The sequence below is a fragment of the Neomonachus schauinslandi genome, chromosome 1, assembly GCF_002201575.2.
Source record: "Neomonachus schauinslandi chromosome 1, ASM220157v2, whole genome shotgun sequence".
NCBI lineage: Eukaryota > Metazoa > Chordata > Mammalia > Carnivora > Phocidae > Neomonachus > Neomonachus schauinslandi.
Window position 1 is genome coordinate 40639363 of NC_058403.1, and position 27503 is coordinate 40666865.

At 35.0% G+C, this 27503-nt stretch overlaps 1 protein-coding gene across 2 annotated transcripts in view; it reads left to right on the plus strand.

Annotated features, from left to right (window-relative positions):
- EPHA3 (EPH receptor A3) overlaps positions 1-27503 on the plus strand; it is a 359545-nt gene that overhangs the window by 312457 nt on the left and 19585 nt on the right. For both annotated transcript variants that reach the window (XM_021689408.2, XM_021689410.1), the window contains exons 13-15: positions 1338-1547; positions 20790-20939; positions 22470-22663. In XM_021689408.2, the coding sequence (XP_021545083.1) occupies positions 1338-1547; positions 20790-20939; positions 22470-22663 (554 nt within the window). The remainder of the gene's footprint in view (positions 1-1337; positions 1548-20789; positions 20940-22469; positions 22664-27503) is intronic.

Sequence of the window (27503 nt, forward strand, 5' to 3'; positions counted from 1 at the left end):
ATTAGTTAAAATAAAAATTTTAAAAAGACCCATAAATTAAGACATAAGTAACATTGTTGTAAGACAAATATTCTCTTTTCTTCATTGAAAGTAACCTCAGAGTGCTATTAGGTAGAAGACCATCTATCTCTCACATAGAGCTTTTGTCTCAGAAAATAAGCAAGTATTATAATTTCAAAGTTTTCTCAATTCAGAGATATCATTTTGGTGATATATATGCATCTATACGTATTTTTTAATTTTTTCAGCAAATATTTGTTCAAAGATATGTGAAAGTTTTATGGAGAACAAGACACTGCCAATCACCAATCACTGCAAGGGATAAAAAAGACATATACTCTGTCTTTAATATGCTTGCAGTGCTATAAAATAGATATAGATAGATGATAGATGATAGATAGATAGATAGATAGATAGATAGATAGATAGATAGATAGGAAGCATGGTATAATTCATTATCATGGAGGAAACTTTTAAATTTTCTATAAATGAGAAGGTATTTATTTTAATATTCACGAGGCAAATACAAATTTTATCAGCAATTATTTTCCCAAACATTTCAAAAACAAATATTTTTTGAATCAGGTAATTAAAACCATTATAATAGATATTCTTTTAAATTGTTATTGTGTAGATATAACTAAACATGGAATTTTATATCTATTTATCTATATATACATTTATGCACATATGTACATCTGTATGTGTGTATCTATTTACCTATTTATCATATAAATCATATATTTGTATTTTAATCCAAGTAAATTGGAAGCTTTTCTAAATACAGATCTCTGACTTTGTGTTTTATTGTTTTCCATTTTATGACTTATAACTCAAGACTGAGTAGAAAATGAATATTCAGTAAATATTTTTGACTAATTCTGAACTATTTATTTATGATGATAATTTAAACATTTAACATCCACCTTCTTTGAAGCAATTAATAAAACATCTGAAAAACCAGAAGGAAGAATGGACATTCAATCAAATAAATATGTAAAACTAAAATAGCCACAGGAGTCATTTCATTTTGTTGTTCTTGAATTTAAAATTTCTGAGGGGTTTGTATGTCACAAAAAGACCAGGAAAGATCTAGTTTTGAACCTGAAGTCAGAATGTTAGGACACTCCTTGTAATGAAGTATTTAGTAATGTAGCTACTGTGCTGTTTTGTTTTAGCCTTGTATCTATTTATTCACATATCTTGTTAGGCTGGAGTGCTTAGAACTAAAATGTATATAGTCAGTCTTTTTACAGTTCAGTATGTGAGATTTTAACCAAGATATATCTTTAAGGAAGAGCAACACATCTTAATTGTATATTTGAAATACTTCTCAGAAACACGATGCCCAGTTTACGGTCATCCAGCTAGTGGGGATGCTTCGAGGGATAGCATCTGGCATGAAGTACCTCTCAGATATGGGTTATGTTCACCGGGACCTTGCTGCTCGTAACATTTTGATCAACAGTAATTTGGTGTGTAAGGTTTCTGATTTTGGACTTTCACGTGTTCTAGAGGATGATCCAGAAGCTGCTTACACAACAAGAGTGAGTCACTTTTTCTTTTTCTTTTTTTTCCTTTTTAATATGTTTTTCACCTTGTGTTATGTTGACTTGCAAATAAATAGAAATCACGTCTCTCAATGTTTTGTCAATTATATCTTCCCCTGAAGGAAATGTATCCTTTAACATTAAACTACTGTTACTTCTGGGAAGATAGATGATCACTGTTTATAAGGTGGGTAATGATGGTAATTCTGAAATGTCATACATCAGTTTAATGTGTCCCCCACAAATGCAGCATGGTTCTCTCATGTCTGAAGTCTTGGGATTTTTATATTTACCCATTTTTGCATCTGATTGAGCCACCTTTAGTAAACGGATTGGATAAATTCTCAGCTCCTCCGTCCAACTAGATATAATTTTAAAGCATTTTAAAATTCATGTTTACCTAAACAACATATGCTCACGTTATAAAAATTTCAAAACAAAGCAATAAAAAGGAGAAAAGTCATCCATAATTGTGCCACCCACAGAGAACATCTGTAACTTTGTCAGTCGATACTTCCAGATTTTTTCTGCATACCTAATATACACACCTATGCATGAATACATAATTAGAATAGGATTATTCATAATATTACTGTATAACCTGTTTTTCTCTTAGCAATATACCTGTTGAATATATTTCACTGTCAATAAATAATCTTCAAGTTTTCATTTTTGTCAATTTTATCTATTCTATTATCTGGTTGTACCATTTTTTTAAAAATCAACCTCTAATTATTGGGCAAATTATTATTATATCTAGCTTTTCTTTCATTTTTATCATTTTATTCTATTATTCTTTAATTTTTTTCATTATGGTAAGTGTACTCTTTAATCCCCATCTCCCCACCCAGGTACCCACTTGTAACTATCAGTTTGTTCTCTATAGTGAAGAGTCTGTTTCTTGATTTGTCTCTTTCTCTCTCTCTCTCTTTTTGTCCTTTGATTGTTTGTTTCTTAAATTCCACATACGAGTGAGATCGAATGGTATTTGTTTTTCTCTGACTGACTTATTTCACTTAACATTGTGCTAATTCTATACCTGTTGTTGCAAATGGCAAGATTTCATTCATTTTATGGCTTAATAATATTCCAGTGTGTGTGTGTGTGTGTGTGTGTGTGTGTGTGAGATGTACCACTTCTTCCTTATCCATTCATCTATCAGTGGACATTTGGGCTGCTTCCACAGTTTGACTGTTGTAAATAATACTATAATAAGCATAGTGGTGCATGTATCCTTTTGAATTAGTGCTTTGTATTTTGGGGGTAAATACCCAGTAGTATAATTACTGGATCATAGGGTAGTTCTATTTTTAATTTTTTGAGGAACCTCCATACTTTTTTCCACAGTGAATGTGCCAGTTTGCATTCCCACCAACAGTGTAAGAGGGTACCTTTTTCTCCACATCCTCACCAACACTTGTTGTTTCTTGTGTTGTTTATTTTGGCCATTCTGACAAGTGTGAGGTGATATCTCATTGTAGTTTTGATTTGCATTTCCCTAATGATTACTGATGTTGAGCATCTTTTCATGTGTCTGGTGGCTAATTGTATGTCTTCTTTGAAGAAATGTCTGTTCATATCTTCTGCCCATTTTTAATTATATTGTTTTTTTTGTCTTCAGTTGTATTAGTTCTTTATATATTTTGAACACTAACCCCTTATGGGATATGTCATTTGTAAATATCTTCTGCTATTCAATAAGTTGACTTTTAGTTTTGTTAATTGTTTTCTTTGTTGTGCAGAAACTTTTTATTTTGATGAAGTCTCAACAGTTTATTTTTGCTTTTATTTCTCATCTCAGGAGACATATCTAGAAAAATGTTGCTAAGGCTGATGTCAGAGAGATTACTGCCTGTGGTCCCTTAAAGGATTTTTATGATTCCAGGTCTTACATTTAGGTCTTTAATCCATATTGAGTTTATTTTTGTGTATGATGAACGAATGTTATTCAGTTTCATTCTTTTGCACGTGGCTGTACAGTTTTCCCAACACCATTTGTTGAAGAGACTGTCATTTTTCTATTTATATTCATTCTCCTTTTCGAAGATTGATTGACCATATGGTTGTGGGTTTATTTCTGGGTTTTCTGTTCTGTTCCATTGATCTATATGTCTATTTTTATACCAGTACCATATCATTTTAATTACTACTGCTTTGTAATATAACTCAACATCTGGAATTGTAATACCTCCATTTTTTTTCACGATTGTTTTGACTATTTGGGGTCTTTTGTGGTTCCATACAAATTTTAGGATTTTTTGTTCTAGTTCTGTGAAAAATGCTGTTGGTATTTTGATAGGCATTGCATTAAATGTGTAGATTGCTTTGGGTAGTATGGACATTTTAACAGTATTTGTTCTTTCAGTTCATGAGCATAGAATGTCTTTCATTTCTTTACATCATCTTGAATTTCTTTCATCAGGGTTTTATAGATTTCAGAGCACAGGTCTTCCACCTCTCTGGTTAAGTTTATTCCTGAATATTTTATTGCTTTGGTGCAATTGTAAATGGGATTGTTTTCTTAATTTCTCTTTCTGCTGTTTCATTACTGGTATATAGAAATACAACACCTTTCTGTACATTGATTTTGCATCCTGTGACTTTACTGAATTCATTTATCAGTTCTAGTAGTTTTTTGGTGGAGTCTTTTGGGTTTTCTATATATAGTCCCCTGCCATCTGCAAATAGTGAGAGTTTACTTCTTCCTTATTTGGATGTCTTTTATTTCTTTATGTTGTCTAATTGCTTCTGATACTATGTTCAATTAAAGTGGTAAGAGTGGACATCCTGGTCTACTAGTTCCTGACCTTAGGAGAAAAGCTCTCAGTTTTTCACCATTAAGTATGCTATTGGCTGTGGGTTTTCCATATTAGGTTTTTGTTATGTTGAGGTATGTTCTCTCTAAACCTACTTTGCAGAGGGTTTTTATTATGCATAGATGTTGTACTTCATCAAATGATAGCTTTTCAATATTTTATGCAAATGTGTAAATGATCCATTTGCATTCATTATTGTATGACTGATAATTTCCCTATGATATAACCCTAAAAGTGGATTTGCTGTGTCAAAAGTGGATTTCCTGTGCCCATTTTAAGAGCACACTTAAGTATATACTGATAAAAATAGATATTATCGTTTTTTGTGTGTTTGTTAGTTTTGAGAATTGTATCTAGTTGTTTTAATTTGTATTAATTTGATTCAAAATGCATTTGATGATTTCTTCATGTATTTATTGGCAGATTCCTTTGAAAAGACATTTCTTTATAGAATTCTTTTTTCATGGCAGGCAATTTTAGAAAATAAAGATATAATGATCATTATTAATGATACTACCAAAGGTAACCAATTGTAATTACCAATTATGTATATAGTTACAAAATGGGATCATATTATATGTACTGATATATAAAATGATATTCACTTATCAATCCAGTATTTTCTTCTTATACAAACTCAGTGTTGTTTTGTAATCTATTTTAACTTAAAATATAAAATGTAGAATTTTCTAAATGATAAATTTTAACAATATCATTAAATAATGTATCATACTCCACTTTATTCATATACAATACTTATCCAATGCACTATTAGGCAAATTCCAAAGTTTTGATATTTTTTTTTAAAGATTTTATTTATTTATTTAATTAACAGAGAGAGAGACAGCAAGAGAGGGAACACAAGCAGGGGGAGTGGGAGAGGGAAAAGCAAGCTTCCTGCAGAGCAGGGAGCCCGATGCGGGGCTCAATCCCAGGACCCTGGGATGGAGTCCTGCATTAGGCTCCCTGCTCAGTGGGGAGCCTTCTCTCTCTGCTCCCCCTGCTGTGCTTGTTCTCTCTCTCTCTTTCTCTCTCTATGTCAAATAAATACAATCTTTAAAAAAATAAAAGGTTATTATTAATTAAAAAAACTCATTCTTTCTAAAATTATCAATTTCAACAATTCTATTATCAATGACCAAGTGTGTCACATGGCATCTATCTCACATTCTGAAAAAGAGCCCAATTTGCCAGACTGAGTTTCATCTACAAATAAAGCCACAGAAATAGAACCAGAAATTCAGAAGCACAGTGTCCCAGAGATATTCCTAGATGAGTTGATATAGGAGTTGGAACTCTCCTGATGCCTCTGTAAGTTACACTCTTGTTTACATTTCCCATTTTCAACCAGATTCTGTAGTGGATTCACTGTTCGTACATCTAAGTATTTCTTAAAATGTGTCCTGCACAAAAATGTTGCTGTTCTTGGGATTACAGTTCACTAGGTTAAGACCAAGACAAATAAAATAAAATTTTATATCTAACAGCTAGTTGAATTAAATTCTTAACAGTGACCTTGACTGTAATAAGCTCTGAAAACTTGAAGAAATTGCAAAACATGGGTAAATATGTGGATAGTGCTTTTTAGTGTCTCTTTTGTTCCTTCTCTGATCTCCAGAAAAATTAGCCAACATTCTGCAGCAAAGCTTCATTTTTATGACCATAAATTATCATCCCAGGAGACAACATATGCAACAGATGATAATATATTTATAGTTTTGAAGAATGTTTTTTTATTCTGCTCACTGCTACTCTGCATTCTAAAGATACCCTTCATAACCTTTTGCTACTATTGAGCTTTTAACACACTGTACAGAAAGTGTCATTCTTGTAGGCATTGTCCTTGTTATTATAACAATCACTATATGAAAATACTTCCAGTTTTAATAAAAAGTACTTGATTAAAAGACCTTTATTTGATATATTAGATTTCTGGTAATTTAGGTTCTGTGCCATATCCCATTTTTAAACCAGAGCATTTTTTTTTCAATATTAGTTTTGATTTCTAGGATACTCTAAGGAATGATTTTTCTTGTAGGAACTTGGAAGATTCATCCAAATCTGGATCATCTGCTCTCTGGAGAATATGGGTTAACTTGGGTTAACTTTCATAGTTTTATTTGTACTGATTGTTACTTCGTAAGGACCAAGGGGTACAGAAGACCATTTCTTGAATCTAGTAGAAAAAAAAATGGTGCTCTGTCAAAATTCCTCATTATCATTTGTGAAATAAAAATGTGACAGGCTCTCTGCATTTTTTATTCTCAGAAGATTCTTAAAAACTACACCAACAAAATGGCTCACTAACTGCCAATAAATAGCTGTTTAGAATTATTCAATGTTCATTCTTGTATTTTCTCAAAACCTCTCAAAATATCTGTGAGGGTCCTAACTTCCTTCTGAGAAGCTGTAATTTGCATCTGCATTTCCAGAATAATGTAGAAATCTTTAATTTAATCTCCTGTAATAATCCTTGTTTGGTACAACAATTTTATAATTTACCCTAAACTATGAGGTATGGTTTAAAATAATAGGGCTGCTATTTTGTTTCTTAAACAAAAACACTGGAACAATTAAATGAGTGTTGCCATACTAATTCTTGGGAATTTGTACTTATTATAGGAACACTGCTATTGTACAGAATGTTTTGGGAAATCCTCTTTTGAAATTATCTTTAAAATTGGATTGTGATATCATCGCTCAAAGTTATTTAAGCATATAGTATTTTAGGAAACATATTTGCCTGAGATAAATATCTCTGGTCTCAAAAATAGTTAATAAATAAGAAAAGTAATACATTGTTATATAATAAAGTCTAGGTGGTTGTTTTTTTTTAACCAAACCAGTATTTTTCAGCTTAGACCTCCACTTTCTTTATTTGATTAAGCATCCTATAAATTATGATTACTTCAGAAAAACAAGTTCACCATTTCAAAGAGCATGCCACAGCATTTTTGTTGGATAAGCACATTCTGGTGAATCTGCTTTAAAAAGCTAGTCACATGACTTTAGTCACACTTAACACATATCACGTAGAGTCACTTGGATTCAAAAATTAGCATTCAGTGCCTCAATGCACTAAGCCGGTTCCCCAATTGCTCCTCAGAAAGTTCCTGCCTTAGGTAGAGGGTAACTGCACTAAGGAATCATGAGAGGCGTTTGATTCAATGCCACTGAATGAATACGGGATGTTTGCTGATCTCATTTTAAAAACATCGTGATCGACAGGCAAGGTAGAAGAGTGGAACGGAATTTATATCAACTAATTCTGTATGTATTTTTTTTAACTGGAGGGAACACCTGAGGAGTGGAGGAAACGCTGAGCCTTGAAACTTGGAACAACTTATCAGACATTTTCCCATGCCGCTTTAATACTGTCTTAAGTGTATCACAGGTTTTCCTGCCTTATGTCCCAACAGGATTCCTTGAGACGAGAGGGTCAGCTCAGATCATAATATACACTTTTGTATGTTTTCTCTTTTTTATCAGGGTATTAAGTAGGAAATCAGAATTTTTTTCATTACTCACTTATAGTTATTTCTTCTCATTTCTCACTACTGAGTTATGTGGAAATTCCAAACATTGACACTTTCCATTATACGATGTGATTATGCATCCTGTAACCTTTGTAAAATTCCACTGTATACATGGGATTCGAGAGTAAGAAGGGTGTAGTGTTTTAGCATTATTACGAAAATCGTTCAATCTTGTGGACCCTCTGAAATGTTCTTGGGGGACACCCAGCAATGCATGGATGACACTTTGAGAACCACTGTTATAGGTACTATGTCAGGAAAATGCACCTTAAAAACTAAATGAATATTTTAGTTTTATCAAGTGATATAAAGTCTTGACTTATAGTATTATATGATATAGCATGTTTTGAAGAAAGTCCTGGAATGTAGAACAGCAGCTGCATACAAAAGGCTGCAAATCATCTTGAAAGGCTTTGGAGTTTATTTGGGATGGAGCAGTTAGGTCTGCAAAATTAAACCATCAGAAACTTTTGTTGTTGAGAAAAACAAACAAAAAATGAATTGCCTCTCTTTGGTTTCCCATCATATGAATTCAGAGCACAGTTATGGCATGTTGCTTATTTATTTTTTTTTTTTTTTGCACTGAACTACCAATTTATTTCATTTTAAGAGAACCATGGAATTATTGGTGAAAACTGTTTACCACTAAATTATTTTTTAGTCTTTTTCCTTACGAAATTTCATTTTAAATGGTTAGCATTTTTCATGTGCATGCACGCATCTATGCATATGAGCATTCTTATATTCATATGTTCAAATAGATGGGATCCAAAATTCCACCACGATGGTGCTCAGTTTACTGTTTAACAAAACCAAGTTAGAGAAAATATAGGCTTTTATCTAATTTATATGTTGTATTGTATAAAGTCAATCCAATTCTCAAGCCCCAAATTCATTTTAGAGATATAATTACCGCATAAACCAATTTGGGAAATTTGAGAGAGCCAGATGATTTGTTTTTGGTTATATCCTTCATTTTTCATTTTTTTTTTAAATTTCTGTCCTGAAGACACATACTGAGTCGTTAGAAGTTAGATTTTTTTAAAGATTTTATTTCTTTATTTGAGAGAGAAAGCGAGCAGGGGGAGCATCAGGCAGAAGGAGAAACAGGCTCCCAGCTGAGCAGGGATACCTTCCTCCCATGCAGGACTCCATGCTGGACCCAGGACCCTGGGATCATGACCTGAGCTAAAGGCAGACACTTAACGACTGAACCACCCAGGTGCCCCTGTAGTTAGATTTTTATATTGGATAAGAAGTTTCTCCCTTTCGTTACATTTATAGCCCATTAACATCTATTTAATTTTTAGAAGATAAAAGCAAAAGAAACGTTATCATAGGCATTGCGTGTTAAGCGAAGGAGAAAGAAATCTCATTTTAATAATAATTTATTTGATTTTTTTTCTCTGTAATTCTGCCAACTTGATGCCAGAAATATTCTACTACAGTTATTTTACTTAATTTCATTTGCAAGATAAGAAAGGGAAAAAAAAGTGGCTAATGCAAGTAGTTAAAAACTAAGCAGTTAAATGCTTCTTTTCAGGATAACTCCATTCTAAGGACACAAATAATAGAAAACATGAGCCTTTATTCTGTAGTCAAGGACTAAAAACTACAAATACCAAGAACCAAAGTGATATAAAAAGAAAATTATATTATTTTGATAAGTAATATATATCATATATCCTTTACACATGAATGAAAAAAAAGTAACACATAAATATCTATTCAGAGGCCTTCATATATTTTAAGCTTTGAATCAAAATAAATAATGTCAATCATGAATTTATCCCCTACTCTCCTAGGATCAGTATGGATAGGCCTTATATAGCTTCACAAAGTAAAGCCATATATTCAAAAATCAGAAAATGCTAGAAGACTTCGTAATCTCAGTTGTCAACATTGCATCAATATTTAATGAGAGATCTAGTTCTTTCTAGTCACCCAATTCAGAGAGATAGATACCATAAACTTTTTTTTTTTTAAGATTTTTTATTTTATTTTTTGACAGAGAGAGACAGCGAGAGAGGGGACACAAGCGGGGGGAGTGGGAGAAGGAGAAGCAGGCTTCCCGCTGAGCAGGGAGCCCGATGTGGGGCTCGATCCCAGGACCTCGGGATCATGACCTGAGCCTAAGGCAGACGCTTAACGACTGAGCCACCCAGGTGCCCCGATACCATAAACATTTAACGCATAAAAATAATCTATCCAGATTTATGTGGGGGAAAAAATCACAGCTATAGTTTTGGAGTGGACTATAGTAGTATGGAGGTTGTATGTAAAATATTACACAGTCTCTAGCAGGAACAATTTTCTCTAAAGTGCATGATTCATTCATTCAACATTTGAGTGCCTATGATGTACCCGGCACTGTTCTAGGGAGGTAAATAAAACAAAGCCCTGACCTTATGAGTTTACATTCTAGTGTGGGAATTCAAGTAATAAACAAGCAAGTGAAGGTATAGCAAGGCAGAGAAGTAAGATGAAGAATGTGGGTAGTGGGGGAGGGTGTTATTTCAGTGAGGAAGATTAAGAGAGTTTCCCTGATAAAATGATGTTAGAGTAGTGAAATTGTGAGAGTGGAGGAACAAATAATATAAGCATCAAAGTTAATTAACCAGATTTATTTTGCCTTAACTATCTTTTCAATTTAATAAATTAATTGTAATCATTGTTCTGATTCCAACAGGCTCACTTTGCAAGAAGACAAATTAAGTAGTCAGATTAATGATTTAACTCAGACTAAACATCAGGCTCATAGTGACTGGTCTAGGCTGTAGTGCTGGCAAGCCTGGAAGTTTAGTAAAATCACTTTCTGATATTATTTCCAGTTCATGTGAATATCCCACATTTTCAAAAATGTGATGACACATTGCCTGAAGCTTTTCCCAGAGCCCCGAAGCCATTGACCAGCCCCAGATTCCTTTGGCATTGGGAAGAACCACAGTCTTCCTGTCCTAAGTCAGGCTTACCACTGGATGTCTGGCATGGCTGATAATTTGACTCATTTCTGTCATATGTCATGGTTCAAATACACTCCCGTGACTTCTTTCCTTTTTCATTTGCTGGCCACTGTTCTGGAATTGCCCCCTAGTTCAAGCTGTTGTTTACTAAACATAAACCTGTAAGGGAACTGTTGCTGTGATGTCCAGCCAGAACTGTCTTTTTGGATATTTAGGAGATTCTCAACCTATCATTTCATCTTTCCTTATTTTCCAATCATCAATATTAAAGAAATCAAGCTTACTCAAGTTTTGCACTTTTTTAGTTACTTACTAGAATGAACCTAATATCTCTATTTCTATCATTTTTGTCGCAATTACATACTGAATAGATCTTCCTGATTTATTTATCTATAACACTGCTTCTTTGGAAAACTGTGTTCAGAGTGCTAAAAATACACACTTTCAAATGAAATTCTTTAATCATTAAAGAAAATTAGGGTTGAGTATGTATAAAACACAAAAGTTTAACATTTAAAAACCTCACCAAACTCTGAAATATCTTCAGCCTTATCTGTAAATGTTTGCATTGTTTTTGTTGAAGATAGACATTATACATCAAATGACCTAATTTGAAACTAACAGAAAGTAACAGAAAAGTTATTTATTTGTATTGCATTACCTGGGCAGCGATAGAGAAACTTAGAATGCAGGTGAAGATTTTCCTGTATTTTAAGAAATTCTTAAGCATTTCACATAATGTTGAAACGTTTCAAAAGTTCAAGGGATAGGCTTTTGCTACCTAAGAGATCATCTGTCTCTGATCTCTGGTGGCAATCAACATCTGCTGGAACAATTCTCTCAATGGCTTTTAGATTTGAACTACTGAGGATTAGAACAGATGCTTCCCCTGGGATTCTTCCTGGCTTGCCCTTCACCTTGTTGTCTACTGTTGTCTACAGTGAATGAAGGTTAGTCCTTGATAATGGATAGATGCTAAATCCTAGAGTCAAATGATTTATCTCTATGGTTCCACTTTTAACCTGAGAAGCCAATATTTGCCTCCAGGTTAAACACTCAATTACTTAGGGTTTACTAAGATAAACTCTCCAAAGTCCTTTGTCACTCTAAGTATGACCTGACAGAGCTCACGGGCAGGCAATGTGAACTGTGGATCAGCAAAGCATTTACAAAATCAACAGGGAGAGATTTGTATATATAATTAGAGAAAAATTGGGGCAGATATGAGGTATTATGCCTTAATGTCCAGAGAGTTTAGCAATTATACTCCCTTTCTTTAGAAATCATGACTTGGAGCCCCCTAACGCATAGTGAAAGAGCTGACTTTAGTTGAGTGCCTAAGAAATTCAGGATTTTAGCCAAATGTTTCATTTGAACTGTCTAAATTCATTAAGCTTAGAGAACTGAATTGCAGGATCTTTTGAGAATAGGTTTACTCCAACTGCTATTTCTGGACAAAGCGAACAAGGTTTTGGACTACTTCAACTGATCCTGGCTTTGAGTGTAGCAATTATGTAATGCCTCTGCCCAGAGACTCTCTAGTATCTTTACTTGCAACATTTTATTCTTCTCTTTTAAATTTTCTGTAAGAATTCTATAGGAGTAAAGCCAGATATGACATCCAATAGGTAAGTAGATCCAAACTTAGGATAATCTTTAAGAGTCCAAAATAATGAACATCAAAAACGTCAGCATCCTTGATATGCAAGTAGGTTTAAGACAGAAATTTGAAAGTTGAAAGAGCTAAGGTTCATAGGTCAGCACAGCTATTAGAGATATTCCCCATGATCTTCAGCTGACGAATGACAAGATAGCTGCACAGAGAAGTTAAGAAACTTGGCTAAATTAAACAGTATGCTAAAATTAGACCAAAAACCAAGATTCTCGGTTTCTGCTAAACTTAAGAATGCAAATGGATTGAGTGACTATAAATTCCCCTGAGCCCCAATTACTGAGCTGTACATAGATGAGACAGAACTGAGAGGAACTGATCCTAGGTTTGCCACTTTAAATATAGGGAGCAAGCATTAACTTCTGATTCTGTTATGGAGGTCCCTCTGCAATTGAGGTTTTAGACATACTCCATATGCTGTGATTCTGAGCTTGCTCCAGGCAATTGGAGACTTTTCTCAAATACATAAATGTCTGGAGAGCTTACATGTGGATATAGATACCACCTTAAGTAAATGCATTCATTTTACAATGTATTTGTATATTGTAAAGAATACATCTTCATAAATCATCTTTATAGTAACTAGCTGTGCTTTAGAGGACTCTAAGTGCTTAGTAGCATTTTATCAACCATCTTGAAATTGTCAACTGATTTCAAAATTTTAGCTCATTAATAATGGTTGTACTTGAATAGTTTTACTGTGACAGGAAAGTATGCCAAATGATGACTCTAAATCTTTGGGTAGCCCATTGAAGGATGTGTTTGGCAGTTAATTGAAAAGCATCTAAAATTTCAAAATGCCTCCCACATATATAACTGAGAAAGCAATTTCTGAAAAACAACAAGGAAGTCAAACAATAGAAGCTTGAATTTATTGGGGTGGGGAGTAGGGGGAAAAGAGGAATTATTGTGATCAATCAGGAGAAGTATGAATAAATTCTACAATGGATGACTTGTAGGAAATTTAGTGAGTCAGAGTCTTATAGATTCATTTGATTTTATTTTGATAGTCTCAGATCTACAGATGCTCAATTTGAAGGCAGACAGCCTTACTCTGAAGTAAGACTTTATTAAAATGTGGGGGTTCTTCTTTCACCCATATTTCAGAACCAAATTGGACCCCCAAGAACTTGTAATCCAGTGTCTCATTATGTCAATGACATTTACATTTTTGTAGCCATAGATAGTGTTTGATCTGGGAGTAAAAAACTTGTTTCTTACTAAACTCTTTGGTCATAGATACTTCTGTTTGATAAAGAAATTGGTGCTTAATTAAAGTTTCATTAGCAATAGGGAGTTATCCCCTTTTCAAAAAAGAAAAAAAAGAAAGGAAGAAAGTTAAGAATAAAGGAGAAAATAAAATAAAATAATAAAAAAGCATAAAAACATAAAAAAATTAAAAATAGAGGGAAACATCTCAAAGGGATACTGTTATATTTACTAAAACCCAGTATCAAAATTAGCTCTGAGGAACTAGGATCTTACTTGACTAGAACAGAAATAAAAATATCCAGAGAAAGGATGTGAATAGTAAGGGGAAAAAAAAGAAAAAAAAGAAAAAGTTAATTCCACTTAGTGTACATAAAATCCCAGATAAATCCTGGAGCTCGTCTGAATTATTTTCCCTTGCTAAGTAAAGCTTGTCATACACCATCTAAAGCAGTAGTTTTCAGGTAAGGATAATTTTGCTCCTAGGGGATATTTGGCATTGTCTGGAGACATTTTTGGCTGTCACAAATGGAGGGATGCTAATGTTATCTAGTGGATAAAGGCCAGGGGTGCTACTAAACATCTTACGATGCACAGGACCGCCCCCACAACAAATCGTTAATCTGCTTTAAAATGTCAATGGTGCTACTGTAAAGAGAGCTTGTTCTAAAATTACCCAACATGTGTAAATAATGTGTAAAAAATGGGAATGAAGATCAAATGTCCCTCTCAGGTACTTTATAATTTCTCCTATACATACTGGACCATAAGTTGCACGGGGCAATGTAGACTACATTGCCATTTGTGGAAAAAAAAAAAAATGCAACAGACTAGCCATCTGCCACCAGGCCTGGCACGATGAACTTGGGGATATTTCACAAACAGAATGCAATGAATAGTATGACTTTTTTTTTTTTAAGGTTTTATTTATTTATTTGAGAGAGAGAGAGATAGCAAGAGAGAGCACAAAGGCAGACGCTTAACCGACTGAGCCACCCCGGCTCCCCTGAATAGTATGACTTTTATTCCTGTTAATATTTTATCCTCATGTGCTCTTGATCTAACACTTAAAATTTTAATTCCTTCCCCCGGTGCTCTAAATTTTAAACATGGCCTCTTTATTTTTGATGTTTTGATTTTGTTTTATTGTCTTTGGAGTAAACTCATAAATAGACATACTTACCTCGCAGGTAAATATGTCATATATTTTCAGTCAACGTATGAGTCTTAGCCATGCATAATTAATTTTTATGTTTAAAAATTGTACTTACCTCATCCTACAAAGGAATGGAGTAATATTCATATTCAGAGACAATATTTATTAAATTATTGGTGGTATTTTTAGGTTAGTAAAGTACCTACAATATCAATATTGAAACAGTTGATATAGGATGCATTTTGTTTATGGAGTCAAATGAAAATCTTTATAACATTCTGCAAACTCTAAAATATTTAATCCATGCAACACCTTGTGAGATATTTTTATAATTTTATAGATACTGTAAAAACTTGATGTTCAGTAATTCTTATATTTATTACTATTATGGCAATAACAACATTGTTAAATAGCATGAGGGGAAAGAAGGCATAAGAAAATAGTATGATTTTTTAAAGCTATTATTATGTTATATATTGGCTCATTCTTAGTATTTGTATATTCTGAAAAACTAGGTTCAATGTATTATTTTCTAAAAATGAGCTGTATTTTTAAAAATGTTCAAAATTACCAAGTATCTTCAGTAAAATCTACCACTCTAAGCCCATAACATAAGTGGTTATATTCTCTCTCCACACACCTTTGGGAAACAAGCTGTTGTAAACAGGAGAGCTTTTAAACTCTGGGCATGCAGAAATGAAGTAAGCAAGCCAATTACTACTGTGAACGTCCCAGTCTAATTATCCCAGATAATTAAAAGGTAGAAGGATCACTGAACAGGGAGTGACCAGGTTGGCCTAGAATATTCCCAAATGTTCCACCAATGACTTCGCATTTGACCAGAATGTTCGACTAAGTTTACTAGTTGCAGAAGGTAGACAGGGAAAAAGCCTCCCAAGGAAAAAGAATAGCATGTGTTTTGGAGAAAGGTAATTTAATTCAAGTCAATGAGCACTTGTTGAATGGCTACCCTACACATTTGCCAAGATATCTGAATAAGACAATTGCTCTCTGCAGTGAGCATGGGCACATGTGGATTATGCTCATTATCTTCAGGTTTATAACCTATTTAGATTTTCATAGGCTAAGGATTTCAAATTATTACAAATTGTGACAAAAAAATTATTTATGACAACAGATAGGACAAGAGCTACTACTTGCATTCATTTTGCCTGTATTGAATATATAGATTTTGAAACTATAATGTTGAATTTAAAATTTGTGATAACATACACATTGATCCTTCCTCAAACTCTGAGATGATTTTGCCAGTTTGTGATCTCACCTTAATTAAGTGGGTACAGTGTTTATTTGTTTGTTTGTTTGTGTTTCATTTAAAGCCAGAGTGACTCCATGTTGTTTGCCAATAATGGAAAAAGAAAAATATATATAAAATTCTTCTTAGTCTGATTTATTTTTAGTAGAAATAGCAACAATTGCTAAATTTGAGTAATACCTTATAGTTGACAATAAGCTTTCCCTCCTATGCTCATTTAATAAATTCTTTGTATCAATATATAAAATGTGTTAACCACTTGAAGGGAATTAGAAGAGAAGAAAGGGCAAGATAGTTATTGAGCAGACTGTTAATGATCACTTTATTAGTTGATTTATGTATATTATAAAACCATTGCCAATGACAAAAATATTCCATAATCCCCAGTCATCTTTGTGTGTCTCTATTTCTATGAGTTCGGCAGACTATAACGATTACAAAACATTAGCAAGACAACACAATTCAAAATTTAAGTGATTTCTTTAAAATAATTTTTTTTAAAGATTTTATTTACTTATTTGACACAGAAAGAGAGAGAGAGCACAAGCAGGGGGAGCAGCAGGCAGAGGGAGAAGCAGGCTTCCCTCTAAGCAAGGAGCCTGATGCAGAACTCGATCCCAGGACCCTGGATCATGACCTGAGCCGAAGGCAGACGCTTAATGACTGAGACATAATTTGCCAAATATTTTTCCAAACACATTTCCTTTTCGTGTGGGTTTCAAACAACGTTTAAATACAATGTCCCCAGTGAAAGTAACTAGATAGCACTCAATTGGAAAATTTCTGAAAATAATTTGCTTAAATCTGTAACCATGTGCTAGCTTAGAGAACACATTACACTAGTCCCAGTCAAGTTCAGGGATGGTGTAGAGCAAAGCCCCAATTGAAAAGATGGGCTCCCAGCAGAGATCCCTCCGATAGCATTTATGTCTGTGTCCAGAACAGCACAGGAAAGGATTCTCCTTCTAAGCTTAAACACAGGTGTGGCCCTGATTTTCCTAAAGGGATCACTTTTCATTATTTCACTGTTTTCAGAAATTTTATTAAAATATTGTCAATGCTCTCCTCTGTGGAAAATAGCGATGAAGTGCGTAAAATGAAACAACTTTAGCGTGTTCCATTTTCATCCTGGTTGAGGTCAAACACAACAAATAGGTGTCTTGTTCCTGACAATCATCAACCTAATGTTTTGTCTAGGTTCATATTTTGATGTAAATTAAGGACCTTGGCAAGATGATGTATATCTGTGCCTTATATTTCTAAATAGATACAAAGTTTTCATCAAGGAAAGGACTTCCTTTTTTTAGTGCATTTTTTAAAAGATTTTATTTATTTATTTGCCAGAGGCGGGGGGGAGAGTAAAAGCAGGGGGAGTGGCAGGCAGAGGGAGAAGCAGGCTCCTTGCTTCAATGTGGGACTCAATCCCAGAACCCTGAGATCATGACCTGAGCCGAAGGCAGATGCTTAACCATCTGAGCCACCCAGGCGCCCCTTTAGTGCATTTTTTATACTTTTAGTAATTTGGCTCTGGGCAAAGGAAAGCAAATGGCAAAGTGTCTTATCTCTGCAGCAGAGATAAGACATATAACTAGGATACTGCAGAACATTGTCTTTCCTTTGCTCTATGAATATAGCTTTGTTTGACTTCTGTTAATTCTCAGAGCTTTTTAAGAAAGAGAAAATGTGCCTAATGATTTCATTTGGCATCCTGAATAGATTTTGTTACATGTCACATGTATAATTCTGTTTTTGTCGAAATTAAGGATATTTGATATCTTGAATCCTTAAACCCAAGTGCAAATAAGTTAATTTGGGAATTGTAAAATTTTATTAGTTATTTTTAGGATTGAATGTATTGTCAGAGAAAATGGCAATATTAGACCCTCCAAATTTATTTTTTATTTATTTATTTATTTGAGAGAGCACGAGTGAGAGCAAGAGGGGGAGGAGCAGAGGGAGAGAGAGAATCTTAAGTAGTCTCCACACCTAGTGTGGAGCCCGACGCGGAGCTTGATCTCAGGACTCTGAGATCATGACCCGAGCCTAAATCAAGTTGGATACTCTGGTTTCTCTTCAGATCGTATAAATCTTTTGCCTTTTACTAAATCAAAAGTTGGAAGCTTTGGGATGCCTGGGTGGCTCGGTTGGTTAAGCATCTGCCTTCGGCTCAGGTCATGATCCCAGGGTCCTGGGATAGAGTTCTGCAGGGAGCCCGCTTCTCCCTCTGCCTGCTGCTCTCCCTGCTTGTGCATGCTCTCTCTCTCTCAAGTAAATAAATAAAATCTTTAAAAAAAAAAAGTTGGAAGCTTAACCAATTGAGCTACCCAGGCACCCTTGGACTCTCCAAATTTATTTATTTTATTTTAGCTTTTTTTAAAATTTAAATTCAATTAGCCAATGTATAGTGGACCCTCCAAATTTAAATACGAAAGGACCCTTTAAAATGTTGAAGATAATGCAAACTGTGAAGAAGAGAGTGAATGAGTGAGTGAGGGAGAAAAGCAAGGGGAGCTTCAAAGACCTTATGCCCTCTCCTCTACTTGACTATAAAAATTTTCCGTTCTGTTTTTCTGGTTGTAAATCATCCCACTTCTGTGGTGCACACTGTGCACTGTGGTGTCCCCCAGGATCTCTGGAGGCTGTCCTTAGTTTCACTCCCATCTCCCCAGCCTGGCTTATTTTACTTCACCAATATAAAGCGTCAACTACCCTTCAGCTGGAGCTTCTCAAGAGGGCTGTGCTCAGTCACCCTCTCTGTGCTCACTTCACTACAGTTTCAGGCACTCATCAAACCCCAGTGTTAGCCCCACCTCCTTCAAAGACCTGTGGCATTATTCTCTCTGAGCAGTTCACTTATGTGAAAACCAAAGAGAAGCATCAAGTTTAGGGAGATATTTCCAATCACAGATACCAGTGTCCTCTGCAGGATTAAGTTGGCTCAGTCTACCTATGGCTAAACCTCAATTTGACCTTTTCCCATCCTTTTCCATTATATTCCTCCACATACTCTGTAGCATAGTCACACCGGAAACTTCTTCGAAAACATACATTTTTCTCCTCTGTGCTTTGTTTGATATATGACACTTCCCTCCGAGTATGCGAGTGTTAAGCTAATGTTTCTGGAGTCTTTACTGTGTGCCAGGAACTATGCTAAAGGTTTTATTAAAATTTGTCATTTAGTGCCACAGCTCTGCTATGAACCAGAACTATTACTTTACACAGATGAAGAAGCTCAGGTGTAATGAGGTCTAATAACTTCACCTCCTAAGATCCATTTCTCCAAAGCGATATGTCGCCCCACTTGAGCATTACTTTGAAACCAGTGAAGTGCTGTGCGGTGCAGAGTCAGTGGAACACGTTTTGATGAATAGGCTTTATGATTTGGATGATGTGAATTCTTTGCAATATTTAGCCTTTTTTTTCCTTATATCAAAAATCTGTATATCTTTTCGGGCTCAATTCATATGTGACCTCCTCAGTCTCTCTAGTGAGACTCTCAGCCCCATGTTCTGCATCACAGCCGTTTCTGCTGCCTTCCTACTCACTGGCAGGTCCATGACCAGCATGACCAGCATCACCTGGAGCTTTTGAGGAGAGCAGACCATGGCTACACTCAGCAACTACTGAGTCAGGGCTTCCATTTTAATGGGAGCAAGTTCCAGATGATTCATATAGATAGTAAAGTTTGGGAAGCAAAGTACTAGATACTTCTTTCTGCATTTCATTATTCAAAACAACTAATTATTATTCCTCTTTGCCTGAGATTTTCCAAACAGAAGGGCTAGTGTGTTATTTATATTTGTCTCACTCAGAGTGACTAGGCTAATACTTCCCATATGGATGCTACTCGACACATTTTTATTAAATGTATTTATTAAACTGAGAGCAAATTCCATGGGAGTTATACCTTTATATTTCCCTAACTCAGAGAAACAATATTCTCTACACTCTAAGTTCTAGGAATGTAGTTATTCTATCTATTTAGTTCCTGTGGTGCCTACCTAGCACATGGCAGGTACTTCAGTGATTGACAATGGAGTGAAGCACTGAGTAAACTAATCAAGGTGATTGATCAATGTATCAAAGAGAGTGTTTTAAAGGTATAATTTTACTTTGAATTTATTTAGTTAACAAATACCAAGGAGAACTTATGTATCAAGGAGTGGTATGAGGGTTTTTTTGGTATAAGTTCTTTACAAATATTAACTTGCATTCTGAACTAAGATTGCTTGGTCAAGCATAAATCTATGTTCAATCAATAAAGGTTGACTTGGATACCTCATTCAATTCTAATATACCATATAGCACATCTATTTTAGGTCTTTTTTTTTTTGCAGATGAGTAATTAATGTGCCATAGTTGATACAAACCAGCAGTATTTAAACGATTTTTAAATATTTTCCTTTCATCAAATTAATTGTAAGTGAACCCTTCAGTACATGGTATGCTACTCACTTCTGCTTGGTATTAAAATAGAATATCCAGATATTTCAGCAGAAACCCATAATCCATTTCAGAAGGACTCTGACAAATTCAGTCAGGTTTCATATTATAATATGTGTTATATGCTTCATGCACTGATCATATATGTACATGATTTTATATTTAAAGGGAGGGAAGATCCCAATCCGATGGACATCACCAGAAGCTATTGCTTACCGCAAGTTCACGTCAGCCAGCGACGTATGGAGTTATGGGATTGTTCTCTGGGAGGTGATGTCCTATGGAGAGAGACCATACTGGGAGATGTCCAATCAGGATGTAAGTATTTGTAGTCAATGAATTATGGTTTCAGATTAAGAGATCAAGCTGTGCAAGGAAGTGGAGCATAATGAAACCAGGTGGCTCCCAGTTTGTGACACTGAAATAGAATCCTTAGAAGAAATGAAATAGTTTCCAAGTCTTGCAAGGATATTAATTGAGTTGCTCTTACAGCTTTACATGTTTCCCTGAAGCAGGGGTTTAGAAATGAGAGAAAATGAAGACATTTGTAACAAGAATGTAATGAAATAAGTAATCGAAAAGATAGTCAATAGATATGGGGGACTGTTTGAAGTATTTTTACTGCAAAATTGTTTCTATGTAACACTAATAAGCCACATGTCTGCCATCCTTTGTAGATTTAATTAATGCATCTATGCCAACATTTTGTTTATTTAAACCCAGTATTTCCCAACGTCAGACAAAGCAACTGATCTCTAGTGTGTTGTTTCTCTTAATGTATTAAACTTGCATGTGAATTTAGTCATATGAATTGAAGTATCTGGATAGAAAAATAATGTTAAACTTTCTATTGTAACTGTGATATGATTTTTGAAAAGAATTTTTGTTTTTAGAAGTCATGTCTTGCAAATGCCTAGTAAAAGGATGCTGTTGACATGGGATCAGGCACTCAGAGACTTGTCTTTATGCTTAGCCAAAGACTTTGAGCATGATCTCAAAGATACATGAGATGGAAAGCTGAGATGCTTTTAGTCATTTGCTACTCACTACATATAAAACTGCTTTTACTGTATTTGCATTTAAAACCTTTCTGTACTTTTCCAATCCAGCTATTTTTATAATAGTGCTGAGAAAATCAGACTCACTTTTCCACATCTCTATTTTCCAAATTTTCTCTGTATTAGAGGATCTCAAAGTCTGGGCTCTGGACCAGCAGCCTTAGCAGGGCCTGGGAATTTGCAGTAATGCAAATTCTCAGGCCTTCCACTAGACTTATGGAATCAGAGGAGAGCAATCTATATATTAAGTCCTCCAGATTATTCTGATACACAGCAAGTTTGAAAAATCACTGTTTTATGTGATTTAAAAGTACAAATGAACTAATAGTTACTTCATTGTTCTGCACATAGGATTTTACCTAAGGAACTTAACTATGATTTGGAAGATACCGTTTCAATGAAGTATAACAAAATCTGTTGACTTTTTTCTGCATTCATTCACATATGAACAATATTCCATATAAATCTGTATTACCAAATAATAATTTCTTTATAACTCATTGAATCTCCTATATCACAGAATGTTTCTTCTGCTTTTCATCTGAAAAGGAGCTTTACAAATGCTTCTTTCCCAAATTCACTCTCTCTCTCTCTCTCTCTAGATCTTCCTTTATATAACATTTCTGGGCAAGAATAATCACTTATTTATTTGATAAGCTGTCATCCTTTTAAGTAACTGAAAATGAGAACTTTTCCACTTAACTTTAAAATATTCATATTGGTGTACCCTTCCCACGGAGAATAAAAGGAGTTTCAGTTCTGAAGTCCCTGGAAACTGCTTCTCACACAGGTGATTAAAGCTGTGGATGAAGGCTATCGGCTGCCGCCCCCCATGGACTGCCCAGCTGCATTGTATCAGCTGATGCTGGATTGCTGGCAGAAAGACAGAAACAACAGACCCAAGTTTGAGCAGATTGTCAGCATTCTGGACAAGCTTATCCGGAACCCAGGCAGCCTGAAGATCATCACCAGTGCCGCAGCAAGGTGACACTTGGATTTTGCATTCTGCTCTCACTCAGAAATTAATGCATTTTCTATCTCCATTGTGTTAATTTTCTTCTCCCACTCCCCTAACTGCATTCTCTGAAACTCGTATTCCTGAGGACTGGAGAAAAGTGTCTTTATTTTCTTCCTTAAAACAAAACAAAACAAAACAAAAAAACTTTCGAGAGAAATTCTTATGTTGTTTAATCGTAATGATGAAATTCGGAGATATTTTTAACTTCCAACTTGACCAGGAGTGAGTCTACATTCAGGCTTGTGTTTAAGTCTTCGGGAAATAGGAACGCCAGACACATAGCTTCTTTTCACTCTCCACTATTTAAACAAAAATTTTTTAAAGGAAAAAATAAGAAATCTCCTAGAGTGCTGGTGAATTCTAGTGAAGTCCTAATTCTTTCCTCATTTAAAATAAAGCTTCAAAAATAATAATGCTTCTAAAACATTGCACTGGCCAGCAGAATGCAATCCCCCCCCATACCGTGTAACTAAACAAACATTTGTTGAACCCATGTTGTGTGCCAATCACTTTGTTAGACACTGTAGAGAACAAAACTGAGAATAAAATAATGTCAGTGTCCACCTGACAAAAGACAAACGTCAGTACATCAAAGTTATAATGCAATCCCGAATGCACGACATCCATTAGATTTTACTCATATTCCTCCTAGCTGAGAATCACTGAGTTTTCTTAATGATTTTGAAGAACGTAAATTAAAGTGTATCTAAAAAGTGCAATTGAAGAAATGGGGAATGAGAGATGAATTTTGTCAGGGGCCATGAGAAGGAAAAAAAAGTGTTAATATATTTAGTACTTCTCAGAGAAGCTAAAGGCAAAGCCAACTGTCATGTTTAAAGATTTATATTCTCATTGTACACAGAAGAGCAAAACAGTTCTTTTCCATTCTGATGATATGTGCTCTTATAGGACAGTTACATGGTTTTAGTAAAAGAACTATACTTAGTGTGCATATAAATCCACAGTATTAAGTGGGATGTATAAATGCTACATAGTGATGATTTACTGTGACTCATGTAGAAGGGTGTAAAAGGTATAATATAATGTCTTATTGGAAGGAGTTTGTTTCTTTTTTGCTGTCTTTCACCGAGAATTATGACTTTCAAATTGATAGAGCATTTCCAGTTGCACTTTATCATAGCATATATGATTTTTAACATTAAGAGGAACAATTATATTGAGACTACATGATCCAGGTTTTGCACTATATTTGGATAAAATGAGTAAGAGGAATCTGAGCCAACGTCTTAATATCAGCATCTAAAATTGTAGGTTATTTGTTGAAAATAACATTTAGGGGTCACTAAGATTGAACTTGATGATATATCCTTTGTAGAAAAAACTACTCATAACTTATCCTGTAAGAATGAATCTCTTGTTCGAATCTTCGCAGAGAGAAACTGAACAGACTCTTTTGGAAATCTACCTGATGGGATAACAACTAACAGTGTAAATAACCTGTCCTTCTCTGGGCCATAGGGTGCTCATTTTGTACCCTGAAGCCATTTCTTTTGATCTTTACTCAATAGCAATCATGGGGAAAAACAATAACAAAAAATAAATATCTTTCAATTCTTTCCATATCATAAAAAAGACATTCAAATCATTTCCATAGGATGGTATTATCCAAATAAAAACTAACTCAGGTAATATGCTCAAGGGATATTTAACTCCAATTCTGTGTGGGGAAATGGTATTAATATCAGATCATAGTATATCAGGATATATCCTAGTATCCAAATTTTAACATACTTCTTAAATTCACTTTTCCATTCTTATTGAAATCAAATATCATTTCTCCTAATATAAATCCTTAATACTTGAATAAATTCTATGTATTTTGTCACAAAACATGTAATTTTAGGGAAAATATTTTTCTAAGAGGTGCCATATATCTTAATTCACTTAAATATAGAAGTCTTAGAAATTGTATATGTTTACTTATTGCCATTAAAACACACAACTAGGTGGATTGCGTCAATATACATTGATTAGTAACAACCTCAAGTTGCCATGCAACAATGTCAAGAAAGTATTTTTTTTCCTTTAGAAAATTTGCTTTCCCATTTTAATAATGCTTATTTCATCCTTTATCATCACTTACTAACTCATTCTCTCCCCCCTTCAATTTTCCAGTGATGCCCTTGCCACATACTTCATTGAGAAAATACAAGCCCTCAGATGGGAAATTCTAACAGCAAAACAAAAAGTTACTGGTGCCTGCACCTACCCATTTTGCCTATTTTTTCCTCTAATTATAAGAGAGGACTAGATTAAATGTCCCTCTACTTGTCAGAGGCAAATCCTTCCTTTCTCTCCCTCTCCCCTCTCTCTCCCACCCTCCTCCCTTGCATATCGGGGCACTTTTGGAAGGCAGAACCACTGCCATAGAAATATGTTAAATTACATTTTTTTTCTTAAATTTTCCTGGTGAGAAAAATCACAGGTGAACTAATTAAAGAGACAGCTATCCTGGTCTAGCCCAACTACTGACTCAGCATCTCTAGGAAAGGGGAATGGAATTTGGATGTTTGATAAAAAACTTCAGGTGATTTTTATCATACAGGGAATTTAGGAGATACTGTTTGCCAACATTACTTCTGCCGGCCTCACATCTCTGCCAAATTCTTCCTTCTTTATCCACAAGCCTTCATGGCCAAACTTCTCAAATCAGAGTCTCACAGTCTCCTCAAACTTAATATTCTAAAAATTTATGTTTTTATTTTCTCCTGGCAGCTTCACCCTTCCACTGCCTTCCTAATTTAATTTAATACACAGGCACCTCTTCATTTGCCCAAACAGGATTAGAGCAAATCTTGGCACCTCTTTCTGGCCCTTCACACTTTGATCTAGAAGATCACTAGGTCAGCAAGTTCTGTCCTTCTCCCCCTGCCCTGCAAACACTCTCTTCCATGACTCTCTCCCCCTCTGGCCGAGACCCTGCAAGAACCTCCTAGCTTGTTCCCCTGCTTTCACTCTTGCCTGCTCCAGCATCTTTGCATGTAGCCTTCAGAATTTTCTCATCAAAATATATGTGATATAATTTCAGTCATCTTTTTATAACCGACTTTGAGTTCCCATTGTACTCAGAAAAAAAATCTAGACTCTTGCTGGTGGTTTAAATAGCCCTTCTGCTGCAATGTCATTGCTTTTATTCACATATTACTTCCTTCATTTTTCAATAACTATTTATTACAAGCTAGTCTCCTATGTGCTAGGCATGTATAGACTCTGGAGAACAGTGAAGAGGACAAATATGGTTCCTACCATTTTAGGGCTTACATTATAGAAAATGTACAATAAACAACAGACAAGTACAGATTATAGGAAGGAAGTAAATAGATCATTGTGACGGATAATCAAAGGGTGGTGGGCAAGAGCCCTCTGTGGAGGTATTTGAGCCGAAACCTAAAGAAAGAAAAAAAACCCAGCTGTTTAAAGAGCCCCACCCCCACCCCCAAAATGTATTCTTGGCATAGGAAAAAAAAAACTGTAAGTGAGTTTGGAGGGTTCTAGAAAGTAGCAGAAGGACAACATAACTGAAGAGCAGTAGGGGAAGGAAGAGTCTCTCATGAGTCTGAGAAGGCAAACAGAAGCCAGAGCAATTGAGGCTACCCAGACCATGTAAGGACTTGGGAATTTTTTTGAAATGCATGAGGAATCCATTAAGGCATTTAAAGCAGAGAAGTGACATGATTTGATTTACATGGCTGCTTTGTGGAGGGAGGGGCAAGAGTGAGGAGAGGGGCATTTCAAGCTTTCAATCTGTGCCACTTTCACTTAATATTCTAGTCTCAGTGGCCAAGTTCAAGTTCCTTCAGGAAGCATCCTTTTCCTTCATCCTCCTTCAGCATCTTGTATTAATTGAGGCATTCTCTGGCAACGTCATTTAATAGTCCACACCATTATTTTTTTACAGAGTGCCAACACAATTTTAATTCTTATGTGTGTGTTCTTTTTTTTTTTAAAGATTTTATTTATTTATTAGAGAGAAAATGAGAGAGCGCGAGTACATGAGAGGGGGGAGGGTCAGAGGGAGAAGCAGACTCCTTGCCGAGCAGGGAGCCCGATGCGGGACTCGATCCAGGGACTCCAGGATCATGACCTGAGCCGAAGGCAGTCGCTTAACCAACTGAGCCACCCAGGCGCCCTGTGTGTGTTCTTTTTAAGTATCCATTACTCTGATAAACTCTAAGCCCTATGAGATCAGATGCCATGTTTCTCTTGTATTACCAGTACCAGGTTGGTACTGGTAACTAAATGACTATCGATTAAGTACATGAATATACATTTTCTAAAATAATAAATGTCCATTTCAATAGATACATGATTTAAAAAGAATTCTAGTTTTTATTCTATTCATTATATAGATTTCTGCAGACATTAGTCATAATACTAAAAGCTTAAAACTTTCTCCTAAGCAAAATTTCATGTCTCTCTCTCTGTCAACTCAACTCCAAAAACATCCTCCTCCAAGCACACGGAGATTATCCCAATCTGAGTTTGTGGATGGCACCAAGGATTCAAGTTTCTGAATGACTTATTTAGATTAATATACAGAATTATGCCTATAAAGTCCATTAGGAAAAATAACATTATTCTATCATTCCTATGGAGATGATGTTTTCCAGAGTCAGCCTGAGTCTAGTTAGTTTCATGGCAAAATTTATTTCATATACATTATAGAAATCCTTCTATGATGCATCATTTCACTTTTCAACCTTCATTAGAGTTGATGATTCATAACAGAGTCATTCCCAGAGAATCTGCCACTAAGAGTGTCTTTGTGAATATTGCTGCTGAAAG